Source organism: Blastomyces dermatitidis (genome assembly GCF_000003525.1).
Source record: "Blastomyces dermatitidis ER-3 genomic scaffold supercont1.7, whole genome shotgun sequence".
Classification (NCBI taxonomy): Eukaryota; Fungi; Ascomycota; class Eurotiomycetes; order Onygenales; family Ajellomycetaceae; genus Blastomyces; species Blastomyces dermatitidis.
In genome coordinates this window covers 1609858-1627440 of record NW_025544780.1, presented here as the reverse complement: position 1 = coordinate 1627440, position 17583 = coordinate 1609858, and the positions used below count along the sequence as shown (strand labels likewise).

The 17583-nt window shown below is 47.7% G+C and overlaps 6 protein-coding genes across 9 annotated transcripts; 2 read left to right on the top strand and 4 right to left on the bottom strand.

Annotated features, from left to right (window-relative positions):
* The first annotated feature begins 47 nt into the window (after positions 1-47).
* BDCG_06755 lies at positions 48-5143 on the top strand. Of its 2 annotated transcripts, XM_045422508.1 has the most exons (2): positions 48-3019; positions 3157-5143. In XM_045422508.1, exon 1 carries the CDS (start codon positions 601-603, stop codon positions 1822-1824), a length of 1224 nt encoding a protein of 407 aa, XP_045281822.1. In that variant the 5' UTR covers positions 48-600; the 3' UTR covers positions 1825-3019; positions 3157-5143. The 2 variants fall into 2 exon arrangements, with proteins under 2 accessions (XP_045281822.1, XP_045278135.1); XM_045422507.1 differs by having other exon boundaries at positions 51-5143.
* Positions 1835-5164, bottom strand: BDCG_06754 (C-5 cytosine methyltransferase DmtA). The gene is made up of 2 exons (XM_045422506.1): positions 3137-5164; positions 1835-3017 (listed from the first exon to the last, which is right to left on the bottom strand). The coding sequence occupies exons 1-2, from the start codon at positions 4597-4599 to the stop codon at positions 2495-2497; spliced, it is 1986 nt and encodes a 661-aa protein (XP_045278134.1). The 5' UTR covers positions 4600-5164; the 3' UTR covers positions 1835-2494.
* Positions 5165-5945: 781 nt separating this feature from the next.
* On the top strand, positions 5946-9258 carry BDCG_06753. 2 transcript variants are annotated; one of them, XM_045422504.1, is made up of 3 exons: positions 5946-6390; positions 6728-7996; positions 8108-9258. In XM_045422504.1, the coding sequence occupies exons 2-3, from the start codon at positions 6771-6773 to the stop codon at positions 8730-8732; spliced, it is 1851 nt and encodes a 616-aa protein (XP_045278133.1). In that variant the 5' UTR covers positions 5946-6390; positions 6728-6770; the 3' UTR covers positions 8733-9258. The 2 variants fall into 2 exon arrangements, with proteins under 2 accessions (XP_045278133.1, XP_045281821.1); XM_045422505.1 differs by having other exon boundaries at positions 6031-6390; positions 6724-7996; positions 8108-9123.
* Positions 9259-9489: 231 nt separating this feature from the next.
* BDCG_06751 (ATP synthase subunit D, mitochondrial) lies at positions 9490-12654 on the bottom strand. Its single transcript, XM_045422503.1, has 5 exons — positions 12490-12654; positions 11935-12330; positions 11753-11839; positions 11163-11611; positions 9490-11091 (listed from the first exon to the last, which is right to left on the bottom strand). The coding sequence occupies exons 1-4, from the start codon at positions 12499-12501 to the stop codon at positions 11582-11584; spliced, it is 525 nt and encodes a 174-aa protein (XP_045278132.1). The 5' UTR covers positions 12502-12654; the 3' UTR covers positions 9490-11091; positions 11163-11581.
* A 29-nt stretch (positions 12655-12683) lies between these two features.
* BDCG_06750 lies at positions 12684-14166 on the bottom strand. 2 transcript variants are annotated; one of them, XM_045422501.1, is made up of 4 exons: positions 14061-14166; positions 13609-13884; positions 13417-13475; positions 12684-13323 (listed from the first exon to the last, which is right to left on the bottom strand). In XM_045422501.1, the coding sequence occupies exons 2-4, from the start codon at positions 13846-13848 to the stop codon at positions 12999-13001; spliced, it is 624 nt and encodes a 207-aa protein (XP_045281820.1). In that variant the 5' UTR covers positions 13849-13884; positions 14061-14166; the 3' UTR covers positions 12684-12998. The 2 variants fall into 2 exon arrangements, with proteins under 2 accessions (XP_045281820.1, XP_045278131.1); XM_045422502.1 differs by having other exon boundaries at positions 13609-13881.
* An 832-nt stretch (positions 14167-14998) lies between these two features.
* On the bottom strand, positions 14999-17473 carry BDCG_06749 (50S ribosomal protein L14e; the record flags this gene model as incomplete). Its single annotated transcript, XM_045422500.1, has 8 exons — positions 14999-15052; positions 15233-15496; positions 15664-15803; positions 15911-16061; positions 16200-16243; positions 16516-16574; positions 17262-17301; positions 17422-17473. The coding sequence occupies 8 exons, from the start codon at positions 17471-17473 to the stop codon at positions 14999-15001; spliced, it is 804 nt and encodes a 267-aa protein (XP_045278130.1).
* Positions 17474-17583: the final 110 nt, after the last annotated feature.

The following is a 17583-nucleotide window of genomic DNA, read 5'->3' as shown; positions in this document are numbered from 1 at the left end:
CCGATAGTTATCTTATCTTATCTGATGCTGGTGCCGAAGCTGGGCTAAGAACATCGCCGGATGCTTCAAAATTGCTGCATTGGGGAATTAGCGAGCTTCAACTTTACCCGGGAGTGGAAGATGTCTCTATATGCTGACCATATTCGTGAATTATTATTTCTTTCTATTAATAAGTTATATGCTTTGTCTCTTATTTGCATTGCCATCACCACAATAACAAATGAACGATCGTTTGTAAATGATCTGTTTGTTTGCCCGCTCGCTACGGATGTTTCCACCGCAATCATTCTTTATTATGTACCCTAGAGTTATCGTACTACCTTGTATGAAGGAGAGTGACACTACCCAGTGTCCATCATGTGTCAGACAAAGCCTTTTGTCCACGGCACGTTCCTTATTATTTCCAGGTTTCTCTCGGGTCCTCTTTTTTGGCCTCCGTGTCAAGACAAACTAAAGCTATAAAACAGCTTGATATCATTGCAGTACACGTTCATAGTTCTACACTGCTATCGACCGCTTTACTCTTACAAAAATCATATTTGAATATACGATCCTGCCTTTCATTCACATCTTGTTTGATATCCCTGTGCCAACGAACCTATGGTGTCCCTTGGGAAGCCGTCGTGGATGACACGACGCTCAAAGAATCGCGCTGCCGTATCCCTTGAAATCAAAGCACAAGCTCTGCTAATCATGGAACAGATATACCTTGATATCCATCTTGCCTCTCTTGAAAGTCAGAATAACTCACTAGAGCACATGTCAACAAACCCCAACACCTTCGCAGCCACCGCAAGCCGCACCCTGTCATCCGTCGGAGAAGCCATGATGAATGAAGACGCCCCACGCGACCTTCAGCTACAGCGTTTTATAGACCTAGGCAAGTCGCTAAGCTGGATGATTCTGGGGATCTGCAGCCATTCAACTCACTTCATCGCCGCTGCTGCTGCTGGGGACGGCGACGGCGATGAACTCTGGAAGGAGCTGTACACCCTAATCCGCTCAAACGACATCAGCATTGAACTCTTCGCGGAAGTCCGTTGCCTGAGCTGGTCCCTCGCTGACCCCATCGCGGCCCGGCTAGATAAAGGTGGAAAGTTAGGAGTCGAAGAGCAGGATACGTATCCCTACGTCATCGACCTGGCCCAAAAAGCCATCTACCACCCCAAACACTTCACCAGGAGACAAGAAAACATCACCAGATCTCGCTTCTTTCGAGATGTCTTCGACCCTTCCGAAAATCTCCGCCGCCAACCCGGCGATGGCAACTGCGCTATATGCACCAGCCCACAGATATGCGAATGCCAGCTCGAGCTAGCGGAAGAGAAACACCCACTCCTCGAGCTGCGCGAGTACCCCGATCGCGGCATCGGCGTCCGCAGCCTCCGTTCCATCAAAGCAGGCACCTTCATAGGTGAGTATGTCGGTGAGATTCGCGATCCGGCCTATCGCCTCGGTTCTACCTACGGGCTCCATCATACCCTACATGGACGGTCGATTGGCGTCATCGATGCGGCTGTCTATGGGAATTGGACGAGGTATATGAACCACTCGTGTCGGGCGGGAGTGGTTTTTGTCTCCACGGTGGTGGGGGATCGTGCGCGTGTGCTCGTGAGGGCTATTAGGGATATTGAGATGTTTGAAGAGATTACGGTGGATTATGGGGATGAGTATTTTATGCCGCGGCATAGGGTGTGTAAGTGTGGGGAGGAAGTATGTCGGTTTAAAGAAGGGGGGGGAAGTGGAATGGAGAGGGCGGTGGAGGAGGTGGGAGGATATCACACGTTGTATAAGTCTTTATCTGCTGCGCAGCGCTATCTTTAGGAGGAGAATTCCCCCCCCCCAAGGCTATATGTACTGTGCACTAGTCGGTACGAGTTTCAGTAGCCTACCTACATAAATTGCCCCTATCCAGAGATGTTCTCACAACTCGGCAAGGCGTGAATATTGGAGAGGAAACAGATGTAACATTCCGTAAATGCGACATGGAATTTTCCTAATATTGATGAGAAGGCCACGAGATTGAAGCAAGCAATAGCGAATTAGGAATACCAGAATCGTTGATGGAAAATAAAATCCCTGACAACTAGCGTAATCTAGCATACATATTGGCAGATGGGAAACATTTCAGCGGTACAGAACTCCCACTCCAGCTTCCAGTAGTGCATGGAACAAAAAAGAAAAAGAAAAAAAAAACCAAAACCAAGAACAAGAACAAAGATTTCAACATAGATGGCAGAGATGAGAAAGATGTCCAGACATGAAAGTATGTACAACGATAAGACAAAAAATGAGCAGATCAAGACAGAGGGACAACGAAAATAGCACAAAGAAGGCATCCATACCCAACACGGCCGTACACGTTTCATATCATAGCGTCAACAACGTATAGCAAGATAGAAAATTTCTTCTTTCATCTACATGCCACCACACATCATACAGGCCGCTCAATCCCTTCAGAATGAAACACACACAGATCCGTTCAAACACTCACTCACAGTATCTCCACCATCTCCCTCACGTCAGCATCAACACCAACACCAACCCCACCACCAACTTTTCCCTTCCTCTTCCCCTTCTCCACATCACCATCAACCCCATCAACCCCTTCCAGCGCCCTCCTCACTTCCAAAAAGATCGCCCGCCCCAGCACCGGCGGCACCGCATTCCCAATCTGCCTCTTAACGCTCTTCCCGCAAAACCGATGCTCAAGCGGGAACGTCTGCAGGCATGCAAACTCGCGGTACGTGAACGTGCGCGTGCCGCTCGGGTGGTAGTTCTCGCCGCCGTTGCAGGTTATGGTCTTTGCTTGCGTGTGCGGGTCGTAGGGTGGTCGGGCCATCGGGCGTCTGCTGGCGTACGGGACGTCGTGGTCTGGGTGGTTAGGAGGGATTGCGGAGATGGCGTCGTGGATGGTACGGTAGCGGGGGAGGACGGGGGTGTTGTATGGTTGAGTGTTTGAGGTATCTGGGGGGCCGTGGGTGGGTTTTGGGAAGGGGGGGAGGGGTTCGCCTGGTCTGTAAGTTGGTGGTGAGTTGATGGTTGAGATAGAACCGGGGATGTATATATATGTATACATATAGAAGAAAAAGAACTCCGTGAGGATTGAGGGAGAAAAGCGGCTAATAATACATACCCTGATGCCAAAATAACCAGCCGTTGACGAGACTGGGGGACCCCGTAATCCTGACACCGGAGCAATTTCCAACGACAAGAATACCCCAGTTCCGCAAAGGCATTTATGGTCGCGAACAGGAATTCCTCATGCCTCTGTTGCAGTCCCGCCGTTTCCTCCATGGTCACAACCCTAGGCTTAGTTCTCTCTAGCAGCTCGCGCGCGCAGAAGATGCACGCTTCATTATCATCGTCCGTGGCGGCGGCGATCGTTTTCGCCGGCGAAAAAGTTTGACAGGGAGGGGAAAAGTGTAGGATATCCACCATGATTTCCGCGGGGCTGTTGGCGAGAAAATCCGCCACGTCAGATGTATAGCCAATTGCGCTCTCGAAATTGAGCCGGAACGAGTCCATGGCGGATAGGGAGTGATCAAATCCCCAGTTCAAGCGGAGACCCGCTTGTAATGCGCCCCTGGATACCCCGCCTGCACCGCAGAAGCCATCTCCAAATGTGTACTGCTGGACGGTTGTTGAGGTACCGCCCAGGATTGTCGGGGCGTTCGTTGACAGATCTATTATTGTTGGTGTGATTTCTTGACCGATGTAGCTTCCACCCAGCCGCGTTTCACCTCTCCAGCGAAATCGCAGCGAACAAGCGTCAACCGAATAGCCAGAGTCTGCTTCGTGCGGACGGAGGAATTGAATTGCTTGCTCTTCCATCCGTGGTTTGCGGGCAGACGGAGAAGCAGAAGTAGAGGCGGAAGGAGTAGTCCATACCCTGATATACTTCGCGCGGCAGAATAGAATCCCCTCCCGCCGTCGCTCACCCTCCGTCGCAAAACCGCCATTGTCACCATGTAGCATCGGATAAAGCTTGTTCGTAAACCGAATGATCCTTAAGCCGTTAACTTCGTGTAAGCCCACCTCGTCGACCTGGGTAGTTATACCCGCAGCAGCCTCCTCGTCCGAAATATTCACGATCCAGCACAACTCATTGATGCGCTCAGGCATCAATCCGTCCATGGTATCTTGTCGCTGAAGCCGCCAACCCCGCAGTGATATCTCCCCTCCCATACCCCTTGCGACCTCCAGAATGCGGAGAAAAGAACCATCGCGCAGCTCCACAGATTTCCCACTCTTGTACGTTTTGCCGTCGGAAAGGAACTCTGGGATGATTTCTTTGACTTCGGAGGGCGCAGTATGGTTGACGCAGGGGGCGATATTGGCTGTGAGGTTGGAGAGGATCTGGGGCAATTGCTCGTCATCTACGAAGTCATCCTCGTTGTATCTTGCGGTGAAATCTAGCTCCCTATCTTCATCGCCATCTAGGGTGTCACTGCTGTCGCTCTCATCTATTACGATGGGAGGTGGGCGGTTATGTCTGGTGTGGTGGGATTCATGGATCTGCTGACGGCGTCGACGGCGGGATCTTGGAGTCAGCGCGAATAGCGGAGGGGGCTCACGGCCTGGGGCTATTTGGACCATTTTCTGTGTTGGGGGTTGTAAAAGCTAATATTTGACAGATGAAAGGGTTGAAATTGATATCAGAAAGCTGGTGTTGGCAAGATTCAGAGCTGAAGTGTTCAGCTTAAAACACTTCTGATATAGATAGAGTAGATGTGATGAAAGCGAGAGGTATCAGTCCTTAGTAGATTCAAAAAGATAGCAGAAGAAGATCAGAGAATACTGTCCATCAACAAGATAAATAACGAACTTAAGAATTCGAGAATTTGAGACAGTCAATGATCATAGATTCTGTTGTGTTTGTATGGAGCAATGAATGCTTCAGACACTGTTTATACATACATTATTAGTCTAGAAAAAAACTTCAGATTCTGACAGTTAATCAAGTCAGTGTCTGAACATCAACTGCTCAGATCTTAACTCTTTATTAAAGAGAGAGATAGCTCATGATTACAGCTTTGCAGCTGCATTCTCTCTTCATCTCCCTAGATAGATAGAGAGCTTATGCAGTAGAGTAGAGTAAGTCACTTGTTATTGTTCTTTGAAAGAGGACAGCAGATCCAAGCATAAGAAAACATGATTAAATAAATAAATAAATAAAAAAGAACAATGTAGACAAGAAGATAAACTCTTCTTTTCTAGACCATAAATAATCACATCAACAAACTAAGCCTCATTGTTGTTGTTGTTGTTGTTGCAGTCAACAAAGATCAGTCTGACACATAACTAAGTTACTAACTTAAAGATATCAATCAAGTCTCTGCAAGAAAAGGGTTTAGAGCTAACTTCTTTCTCATAAAGAAAAGCCAGCTTCAACTTGTAATAAGTCACAGTGTCTGGTCTGTGACCCATATCTCTCTCTTCCGCCCAGGATCCAGCAGCTATGTTCAAGGAGATGCCATGTATTCCTTCATGCACTCATGTCCTGTTGTGTTTGTTAGTTATATATAACAAGAGAGTTCATTCCGAAAAGGGGCAGCTTAGGGTTTGCTGACGTCAGCTGACTACGCCAAGACTCGGAATATTTTTCATTTTTCATTTTTCATTTTTATTTTTGTTTTTGTTCCTTCAAACAATAATGATGAGTGTGTGGTTGTATTATTTGGAGTTGAAAAGCACGGCAGATATTATCATGAATAATAACTGCAGTACTAAGGTATTATTTTATTTTCCATCTATCAAGAGTGGGAAGCAAAGAAAGCTCCGAGGATGAGACTTCCACAACCATGTACGGAGTAAATATGATTTTGAACAACAACATCGCGGGTATTAATAGATGGAAAATAGTAGTAGTAGTAGTAGTAATAATAATAATAATAATAATAATAATAATAATAATCAAGTTCTCCTTGATTCAATGGGCGGGCGGAGAAGTTATTTAACTAGCAAAAATCTAAGTTTTCTCCCGCCGGTGAACCGCAACCTTCTTCTTTTTATTCTTTTTTCTGCCCAACTCCACTCACTCCGCTAAGAAAATAACTTCTTCAATAATCATCATGTCCGCCGCTATTCTTCTTCTCCCAGTCTCCGTCTCCGTCTCCGTCTCCTCCTACTCCTATCCCCCGATCTCTGTTTCTTTTCTACTCGCGTCTTCATTATGTTGTAGATTTGCTCTCTCTTCCTGCTCCTCTCCCCTCCCCGCCGCCTCCGCCGCCGCCGTCGTTAACCCAACATGATCTAAGCAAGCTTTTTTTCCATCTCAACTCGCTCTTACTAGATCTCTTTTTACCCCTCCAAATATCCCCATACCAGGTGGTAAATTTATAAATTCCTTCTCCCTATTTCTAGGAAATCCAGCGGGAAAGAAAAAAAGTAAGTATCAGGTCTAATTTGACCCTGGGTTACGTTGCTGTCTGTCACTTGAGCCCGTCTCCCCTCCCTGTATGCGCAGTACATTCCCTCATCCCAAATCACAACCAACATAATAATCCCTACAGATGATGAACAAGTTGGAAAAAATACATGGATGTTAGACTTCCTAATTTTTCTTGCGGAGAACTCCAATTATTCTGACCCCTATCTTGTGTTGTGTTTTGCACTTTTTTTACCTCCCTCTTTTTAATTTTAATGTGTTGATATCTTTGCCCCCCCCCCCCCCCCAACTTCGTTCTTGTATCAAAAATGACAGCTTACAAGAAAGACAAGAAAGAATTCCCAAATATCTAGTTACTTCTATATAATCCACGCCCAATATGTGCGGCATCCTAGCCCTCATCCTTGCGGACCCCAAGGCCAGCGCCAGCATTGACCTCCACGAGGCCCTCTACCTACTCCAACACCGTGGCCAAGATGCCTGCGGAATCTCAACCTGTGCCTCCGGCGGCCGCATATTCCAATGCAAAGGAAATGGCATGGCTGCAAAGGTGTTCAACGACGGAGCCCGCGTTGCCGACCTTCCCGGCTTCATGGGCATTGCACATCTCAGATACCCCACAGCTGGCAGCAGTGCCAATGCTGAAGCACAGCCGTTTTACGTCAACAGCCCCTATGGCATCACACTAGCCCACAACGGCAACCTCATCAACGCCAGCGACCTCAAGAGCTTCCTCGATTACGACGCCCACCGCCACATCAACACGGACAGCGACAGCGAGCTGATGCTCAACGTCTTCGCCAATGAGCTGAACGAGACGAAAAAGGCCCGCGTCAACCACCAGGACGTCTTCACAAGTCTAAGCCGCATGTACGAGCGCTGCCAGGGCGGCTGGGCCTGTACGGCCATGATAGCCGGTTTTGGCGTCCTGGGTTTCCGCGACGCATACGGTATCCGTCCCTTGGTCCTCGGCTCGCGCCCATCCGCCACCGGCGAGGGGATGGATTACATGATGGCATCTGAATCCGTTGCGCTCGACCAGCTAGGTTTCACCACGTTCCAGGACATCCAACCAGGCGAGGCCGTCATTATCCAGAAGGGAGGCAAGCCCGTCTTCCGCCAAGTATACCCCAAGCAAAACTACACCCCGGACATCTTCGAATACGTCTACTTCGCGCGCCCAGACTCCGTCATCGACGGGATCAGCGTGTACCGCAGCCGGCAGCGCATGGGCGACAAGCTCGCGCAGACCATCTACAAGACCCTGGGCGCCAAAGCCATCGAGGAAATCGACGTCGTGATCCCCATCCCCGAAACCTCAAACACGTCCGCGGCCAGTGTCGCGCGCTACCTCGACAAACCCTATTGCCAGGGCTTCATCAAGAACCGCTATGTGTTCCGCACGTTTATCATGCCGGAGCAAAAGGCGCGGCAGAAGGGCGTGCGGCGGAAGCTGAATGCCATGGCCGCGGAGTTCAAGGACCGCAATGTCCTGCTTGTTGACGATAGTATCGTGCGCGGCACGACGAGCAGGGAAATCGTCACCATGGCCCGTGAGGCGGGTGCGAAGACGGTGCATTTTGCCAGTTGTGCTCCGCCAATAGCGTAAGTTTTACCCGCACATGCACACCCAACCACGATATATATCCCCCTGCCCTGCCCACATCTCTCATCAAATATATAACACAACCTACTAACCAAGAAAACACCAAACAGCCACGCCCACATCTACGGCATCGACCTCGCCTCCCCAAGCGAACTCGTTGCACACAACCGCGACGCAGCCTCCATCGCCCGCCACATCGGCGCCGACACCGTAATCTTCCAAACCCTCTCAGACCTCAAAGAAGCCTGCGTCGAAAGCTCCCAGGACGACCCCACGCGGCCACAGAACTTCGAAGTCGGCGTCTTCTGCGGCTCGTACATCACGCCCGTGCCCGAGGGCTATTTCGAGCACTTGGAGAAGGTGCGCGGGGAGGGGAGGAAGGTGAAGGTTATCGAGAGCGCGAGGAAGGCGGTTTTGCATGGCGTGGCGAACTCGAGGGATATTCGGGTTGCTGCTAATGGGGCGGATGTGGATGCGTTGGGGAGGATTGTGCCGGCGGGGATGGAGAATGGGGTTGTCGGTGGGTGCGGCGGGAGCGGCGGGAGCGGGAGTGGCGATGGAGGTGGGGATGGGGGGGTGAATGGTGTGGGGAGTGCTGCTGGTTGTGTCGGTGGTGATTACTCTTTGCAGACGGAGTCTGCGCGCCCGAATGCGCATGATGAGGCAGACAATGATACGCCGCAGGTTAAGGATCGGATGGATATTGCCTTGCATAATTTTGGTGATTATTCGTAGCGCGCGTTTGTTGTTTTTCGTGTATGGGGAGGGGTGTATTTCTTTTTGGCGTATCATCCCTTTTTACGTTTTAAGTCCCTCGATGTTGTTCTTTCTTTTCTTTTCTTTTTTGTCATGCTTTGTTATGGTTGATGATCTTGAATGTGTTTCCCCCTTTTCCAATCTCATTATTATATTCTCTTGACATATTCTCATTTATGTATCATTCACACCGGACATAGTTTACCTTAGCTACTCTTTTTCTTCTGCCCGATTCTCCCCTATTTTTGACCAGCCATTACTCAATAAGACAGAGGTTACATGGATCCAATTTTTATCGACTTGAGTTCATTCACCTAATATATGTTGATAATTCTTTATATATGTAGCAAGTATTCATTGAAATAGATCTGTATGTCATTCTTATAATGTAAACAATGGTTGTCTGATGTCCACTTTTACTCTAAGCTCTTCTGTTCTCTCTGCAGACTGTTAAGAAATATATTTTCATCTCATCTCATTTTTTCACAGCATATCTATCTACCAGTTATCTTAGTGAGACAAAAGACATTTAGTAATTTTCTATCACTTTCTCAACAGTGAACATTTTTATCACTATTATTATTTATGTGATAACTTCATAGTTTCTGTATCATCATCTAAGATAAAATCTAGATCATGTTCTAAAGTCACTGATGATACAGATTAGCAATTTTTGATAGAGAAGATCTGTAATGACTGCCTGTCTCAAGACAGATCAATAAAAAAGCATTGCTATATCACTGATAAGTTCTCAGTCAAAATTGCATTGTTCATTTATTAATTCTTGCCTGTCAGTTGTTGATTCCACCTGAGGATAAAGTGGAAGTACGTACCCCTGTTCATGATTTTTATGGATTTGATATCAGTTCTCAAGCAACTACTCTTCCTAAACATATTCTCAAGACACATTAGAAATTAGTTTGTAGATAGCTGCATTGAAACAGGGCATTGAAGCTGGTGACATAAGTGAATTGTGAAAACATGTTGCACAATATCTATATGACTCTGGCCGGCAGGCTGGGTCTTGACACATTGCATGCCATCTCAGTCCATGACACACACAGTGTTATGCTTCTGGGAAATGATTGAGAATAGTGTATTCTAACATGCAAATAACCATGCCAGCCCAGCCGCATCCGTTGATCCAATTTCTAGACCATCCCTTAATTTCCGTTTTACCACCGAAGAGACCATTGCCCGCTGGCGGCAGTCCTTGGGAAGCAGTCGTAGAAATGGTGTGGGGAGCCCAGTGTAGCCAGTTGGAGTGGGTGACGTTTATATACTCTTGCATGACAGAGTTCCTGGGGCCGAAGCCGCCGAACAACATACCTCCTGCCCCCATGTACATGTACATATATGTACATATTATCCCAGAAGCGTGAAATATGCCCACAGCATCGACTTGCCAGGACTAGCTGACAAGTTCACGCAACGCGTGACGCCTTTTATGACGGTCTCCAGATATTGATGCGTGGCTAGGTTAGGCCGCCGGGCGTTCATCACCACCTGCTCCCCCGTGCTGCATCTTTCAGGCTCCTGTCAAGTCAACCGTGCTATGTCTTTCTCCCGTCGCCGTGCGTTGTGTAGTTCTCCAGTGATTGGTTGAGCCTGCACGTCTCCTTGAGCTTCATACATATCGAGGTGGCTGTTGAACCCACCCAGCTGGTTTTTGCATCATGGCCTAATAGTTTTGAAAAGGTAGTGACCGGAGGCAGCACTTCCACCCCGTGGCATTCAGTTGCAATCGCGCCCTTTTCTTCCTTTTTCTAATAGGGCCTGTAGCCCGTGCAAATGACCTTACCTTAGGGCTCTGCGATTTAAATAACTCTGATATCGAGTAGCATGTCACTGATAGGGTTGGCGGGAGACTATCCTATCCCCCTTCAGCTGCCTGTATAGTATAATCAAAGCCCTATGTAAACGTAGCGCCCAAGACTAACCTATGCTTTGAAGACATCTACCATAAAGCATCGTGATCTTTCTTTTCTTTTCTTTTCTTTTCTTCTTCTTTTTCTTTTTCTTTTTGTTTCTGTGACTGCCTCTGAATCAGCATGTGCAGTTCACCAAGCCCCACGTAGCCAGACGGGAAAAATTAGACGCCGTAGAACTCTGGCTATATCATGCCTCAGATTGTAACATTCACGTTTGAAGTTTTAAAACACAGTTGAGTTGTAACTTATAATGGGCAGGCGGTGAAGTGAGTCCTTACATCCTGGGCCGGAAAGTCGCCTGGTTAGGTAGGAAATGGACGGGACGGGACGACTGTCGGGTGGCAATCAATCACCCCTTCAAAGCATCCCATGTCGCTACAGGTGTTGTTAAATCGTCGGTGGTAAGGCTTCAGATGCAAGCTAGGTGAGCCCAGGTTAGTATCTGATACGAAAAAAAATAAGGGGGGGCAGGGAGGACCTGGAGAATTTTTAAACATCCAAACAATCATTCTTTTGATTTTTAACAAAGGTTACAGCCTCTATGTAGTGATTCATTCTCTCTGCCGACGACGTCGGTTGGGGCTTGTATCACACATTTAGACAAAGTCGAGCGTCGTCCCCAGAATCGAACAGTACGGGGTACACGGAATAAAAATAGGAGACAACAATTCTAATTCAAAACATAAATTCTATACATCTCGCCTGGGACCTAGGTTTTTGATAAAAACGCAAGGCCCCAAATCGAATCACACAACCGCCCGCACACACTCCCATTTTGTGCCAGCTTTGATTATACTTGAGAAGTTATAGATATGGAACAAATATCTTAGAGATGACAAAAGGAAAGGGGGAAAACGAAGACGGAAATGGAAGTGGAAAACGGGGAAATTCTGTAGTTTACAGAAAGGAAAGGTCGCCGAATCGTTCCTGAGAGGGTGGGGAATCATCAAATGTTAGCATGTCGTTCCATGCGCACAAGGCATAGTTGATGGCATCGAACCAGATTAGGAGACCAAGGTGACAGTTCCCTTTGCGGTATTTGTCAGAAAAATAAAATTGAAAACGAACCTTGTAGCCAGGTGGCATCCATTTGCCCTTGGAGACCAATTGGGAAGTCTTCTCGATGATATCCGGTCGAGCCTCGCTGACCTCGTCCTGCGCAAGTGCGAAAGAAAGAAGAAAATAGCCATTAGCGAAGGAAACCTCAAACCAAACAAACACAAATCTCTAAGGAGAGATCCAAAACATACGACCGTAAGGTCCTCAAACGGCCTCGCTGTCTCAATATTCTCCAGCGTCTTCTCAAGGCTCCGCAACTCAAGCTCAACCTTGCCCTTCGTCTCCTCCGCGTCCTTCATAGCCTGTGCCTCGAACGCCTCGATGGCCTTGAGCTGCCTGTTCACATCGAAAGTGGCGGGCTTGAATGTTTTGAAGTGCTTCTCAATCTCATCGACGACGGCTTGGTTCTTCAGCACGCTGCGGTAGTACGAGAAGTCGACGGTCTGCGCTTGCTCTTCGAGAAGCTGCACCTTCCGGCGGGCGTCATCGTTGCGCTTCTTGAAGGCGGCGAGGGATGTGGCGGTCTGGCCCCGGAGGCCGAGGGAGGTGGACACTTTCGCCCAGTCGAGCTTGAGAGCTGCGCTCCGCTGTTGGTCGTGGGATGTGTCCACGATTGGACACACGACGTCAGCTCCATCGGTTGTTTGCTTCGGACTCTTCGGCCCCGGGTGGAGTGGGAAGAGGCAGGAGGAGATAATGTTGATGAATTCGATGGAGGGAGAAGGCTAAGGGGTGAATTGACTTACTGATACAGCCATTGTGATTGTTGGAGTGGAATTGGACGGGTGGAATACCTGGATTGAACTGTGAAGAGCCGGAATTTGAGGGGATGAAGTTGTTTTTGACGAGAACTTGGCGAGAATGGAACAATCACGTGATACACATTTCTCTGGGCTTGGCGTCAAAAAAAGAGGAATTATGCCGGACGAAAAATTTCAGAGGGAAAGGAATAAGAGCACTGAATTGATATTGGGGACGCAGCCGGTCCGGATATAATTAAAACTACATACATGGAGGGAGGCCTGGGTAATGTTTTGTTAATTCGTTTCATAACATAAGGCTGTCCACTTTGAGTCCCCATTTTGCATTTCTTTACCAAAACCATACAGGGAATAAAAAGACAAAATCATCACGAAAAGAGGCCAGGGCTGTTGTGTAAGATTGTAAATTTTTTTGCTAAATAACTCAAAAAGTAGAGCGAGAAGAAGGAAAAGGAGAAACAAGGCAAGAAATCAGCCAGCTATATATGCTGAGATCATACACTCAGAGCCATGATAGAGTTGACTATATCGTTATCGTTCTCCTTGAGGGCCTTGACAGCCTTCTTCCGCGACACAGACGCTTGAGCCATAACCAACTCAATGTCCTTGGCTTCCAGCCCGGTGTCATCAACCTCCTCCCCATCGTCCTCCTCTTCCTCCTTCTTTTCAGCGCCCTCGACGGCCTTGCCCTTGCCGTGGTCGTGACCAGCGTGGTCGTGGCCGGCGTGCTCGTTGCTAGCGGCCTCGGCGGCAAGCTGTTGAGCAGCGGAGGCTTGAGCCTGGGAATTCAGGTCCTCGATCTTGGCCTCACCGAAGATGCTTTTGGATTGGGTTAGCTGGATCTTTACATGTACTTACTTATATAAGAGGCAGTTGGTCCCGAAAGCCTGGGGTAATATAAATAGAACTTACATCCAGGTGTTGCTAGATGGGGATCGGTAGACATCTGGTTGGTTGATGACGAAGAGAATCTGATATTGCAATCATAATTAGCATGCAGTCAATGCATAGAGAAATTCAATCGAATGGGCACGTCCATTGCGCCAATAGGCAAGCATAGTGGGGCGTCGACGCAAAATTTCCGGGGTTCTTCAGGCGCCTTACATTCTTCGGTCTGCGGAGAGTAACACGAGTGATGCCAGGGACGTGCTTCAAGCCCAACTTGCCAATGGCTTTTCGGGCCTTCTTCTCGTTACGGGAGTGGACAGTGACAGCAGCGCCACCAGGGATGATGGGCTCCTCGGCACCCTCAGCTTCGGACTCTGAGCTCTCAGCGGCATCCTCGACGGTGGGCTTGGTAACGACCTCGTCGTCGGGAAGCTCTTCTATCCGGGAGGAAGACATGTTTGTTTTTGAGGGGACGGAAGGTGAGAGAGTCTGCTACCAATCAATGACGGGTGTTCTTGTTAGAAAGTTTTGTTGTATTAAATATTTGACCATGCGCGCGCGTGAGGGCCACTTTTCCCGCCCCTCATTGTCACCCAACGGTGGGAAATTATATGTTCAAGCCACAGGGAATCATTTCATCTCGGACTAGGGAATACACTGGCACATACCTTGGCGACAGAAGGGAGATGGGCGTGGGCGTGGGTAATTTTTGTTCGCAGCGTTTGCTGGAGTTCTTGTTCTGTTCTGCGGTGGAAGCTGTGTGAGGTCGCCGACCACCTGACCTGGGCGCCTTGCCGAATTCTGTTAGCGAGCAACCCACGGCCAGCCACATATCGATCGATACATATCGGCTGTCCATTCAACACTCGGCTGTGATATTATAATACTGCGATAGTCACTGCAACACGATTGCAAATACATGTCTACACGGCATATTCCGATGCCGATGCTACTAGCATAACTGCGATTTATCTATATAAATAGAAAACTGCATATTTAAGCATTGTCCCAAGGATTTACCAGATCCACGGATAATGATACTATGCGTATAAACCAGGTCTAATGAAATTGAAATGCCCAACTCAGTACTCCGTACGGAGTATTTGGGCGTAAATACTAAGTTTGTAAATGGACTTTTTTCTAGGACATGTACTTTTGTTGAGAGTGACTTTTAAAGAGATGCTCATCGGAAGCAGGCGCCTTTCGGGTCCAAATGGTGTTAGAAAGACGCCCATATGGATCGCTAGTCTGGTGTTGATGAACCTGATAAGATAACGGGCATTCGTTCGGAGGGATAGGTTCATCTAGTTCACCTAGTTTTATAACGATCCCGTTTTCCAAAGCATCATCGTAGGGGTCAGTGGAGCAACCGGATTGCGAAGTAAACCATCAATTGCACCGGATTAATGTATATGTTTTAACAAAAGAGAAAAAAAAAATGTTTGAATGATTTCGCCGTTTCAAATTCTCAAATGAAATTGTGTACACAGCAGTTTTTCAGGAACAAAATGGATATCAAGCGATTCCTTCGACCCATCGCCAGAAACCCATCCATTGTTCCCTTTCCCCCCAAACCCACACAACAGCCAACTCTCATCAACACCGTTTATGAAGCAGAAGCACGGATCTTAGCGTGTGCCTTTTGCACCTCGGAGCGGGCCTGTATGTTCAAAAGAAGCATTTATTAGCAAAAATCTCTCCATATCAAGAGGATGCGCTTGGGTGGCGGGGAAGTCGCAAATGTTTCCTGAAACCACGAAAATTCCATCGAAAGGATAACAATGCTCTTTTCTGCGCAAAACGCAATGATCCCCAAATAACAAGTGAAATAAAAACGCACCTGTTTCTTCAGTCTCATAACCTTGAACCGTTCGAAGTCGGTGAGATTCCGTCTCCGATCAGCCTGTTCCCTCCTCTTGGCGAACTGGCTGTTGGCCCATTTGGAATCGATCTCCTCCTTCTCCCAGAGCTTCTTGACGGGTCCGGTACCAGCCGAGCGAGGGAGTTTAGGGATGGTGAAAGGTGTGAGGGTGGCGTGAGCGAGAGGGAGGGAATGTCGAGGAACGACTTTGTTCTCTTGGCCGGCGGGACCATCGACCAAGACCTGTTAAAAACGAACACAAATTTTCCCATCAGAATTCCGTACGTATCCACGATTTCAACATAGAAAATTAAGATTTCTCTCTTTTTCATTTTCCTCTTCCGTCTTCGCTCCCATCCCATCCTGTATATATTGAAAATCGGTATAAAAAGGGGATCATGGAAACGTACGCGCTTGTGATCGATTATCTCAACGATAACAGCCAGCTTTCCCGTGTAAGGACCGCTCCGGATCAGCACAACACGGCCGACCTCAACGAGCTTCCATGACGAGGTTTGGATGTCGACTTGAGCCATGGCGTTGAAGGGGCCTACCTAGATCGGAGAGCAGGCACTGGGTCAGTCGAGGGGGGCCCGGAAACACACAGCTGTACAAAACCAAATCGAAAAAAAGGTAGCAGGATCGGCGGGAACTCACAATCGACCGGGTATGGGGATAGGCGTAGAGTTGGGTGGGTGAATTGTCGAAATTGTCGATGTCGTCGATGTTGCTGGGCGGCCTGGTTATCGCGAATTTCGGTGCTGATATTCTTAGCGTAGCCCACAAAACCCTCGCTTAATTGCCCCGACTAGGGCTCCCGAATGTGGGTTAGCGCCGTTTTAGCCGAATCTGGGTGTTTTGTTTAAAAGACGAGAAACTTTTTTTCTTCCTCGTCGGTTTCTTGTTTCTGCAGAACATGGATTATGAACGCCAGCAAAAGACTTACTAAATCCTTGTTCTCTGTTGTTATTGGATCCAGCGCATGTGCCGCTGTTATGATGGTGCCATACGGGATAAAATGTTTCTAGAAATGAATAGGAACAACAATACACTGATGAGATGAATGGCTTCTGATAATTAACAATGCAGATGGCTCAATCGCCGTGACTAACTGGTAAGCAAGGATTCCCCTACCCTCTGTTCCTTTTCCCTTCAGCCTCTATAGCCTTAAATGATGCGGTAATTTGCGGTTGAACCGTTTACTGTGAGACTCTCGCCGGAGTTTCAAATGCAGTTTTCGGCTGTGATATTCATTTTCTTACATATTCTGAACCTTCTAATGCTATCTTTTATCGATGCAATTTCGATCTTCAAATCATTTCTTGAAACGATTAGCTAATGTTTTAGCAATAGAAAATTATATAGACAACATAGCAGCTTCGTAACAGGTTCGGAGGACGTGCCGGCGGTCATTTCTCGGCCTCGTTCCCTATGGAGTGGTCAAGGCTTGGGTCAAATATGGTTCGTCCTACGAATGTCTGTCCCTTTGGACCCCGTGGATAGAATACCACATCGCACCATTTAGGCTATATTATCCACCAGGTGTGTATGCACTTATTATTGCTTTTGCTTCCCCTCCCCGAGTCCAGTGATGACACCCTTACGCACTAGATAGTAGTTGATGCCTCAAGGCGATGAAATTTCTCTTTACACCAAGATCGCTGAAGGACTCTCCCTCTACCGCTATTTTGTTTTAGGCATTCAAGGCAAACCGCAGATTATGCTAACTCGTTACAAGATGTCTCTGAAGTAGGTCGTTTTCCCCGCCAGTTGGGCCAGTTAGAGCGATTGTGCTTTCATTAAAGTATACTCGCGAAGGATTAGGCAAGACTTGGGTTGTTTGCTTCAGCCCAACATTCCCCAATCCTGTGTCACACTGGTAGCATGGTTTGTGATATGCGAAATGTACCACACGACAAGCATGGTAGGGATTCTCTATATACGTAATGACCTAGTATATTCTTTGGATCCGAATCAATGCAACGTTTCTACATTCATTGTTCCTTACAAACGGATGTGGCGCTTTTCACTAAGTCCAATAATAAGCACTGTAAAGGGTTAGTGATCAGGTATCTTATAAGGATGATCCTCAGAACGTTCCGTATCACCAATAGAAGCTCGATTAGAATCCATTCTTTCCTGTGTTTTATGGCATGCCTGTAACTAACTACCTATGGGCTGTAGCGCAATATATTTGCGTGCCAAGCCACACTTCCCCATGCAGTAATAATAGTAACAAATGTATCATTTCCAACGTCCAACCTCAGCTCTCAAGAGTCTATGCCGCCTTGTGTCGATAAACAACGAGAACTAGATGCAAAGCGCGTGGA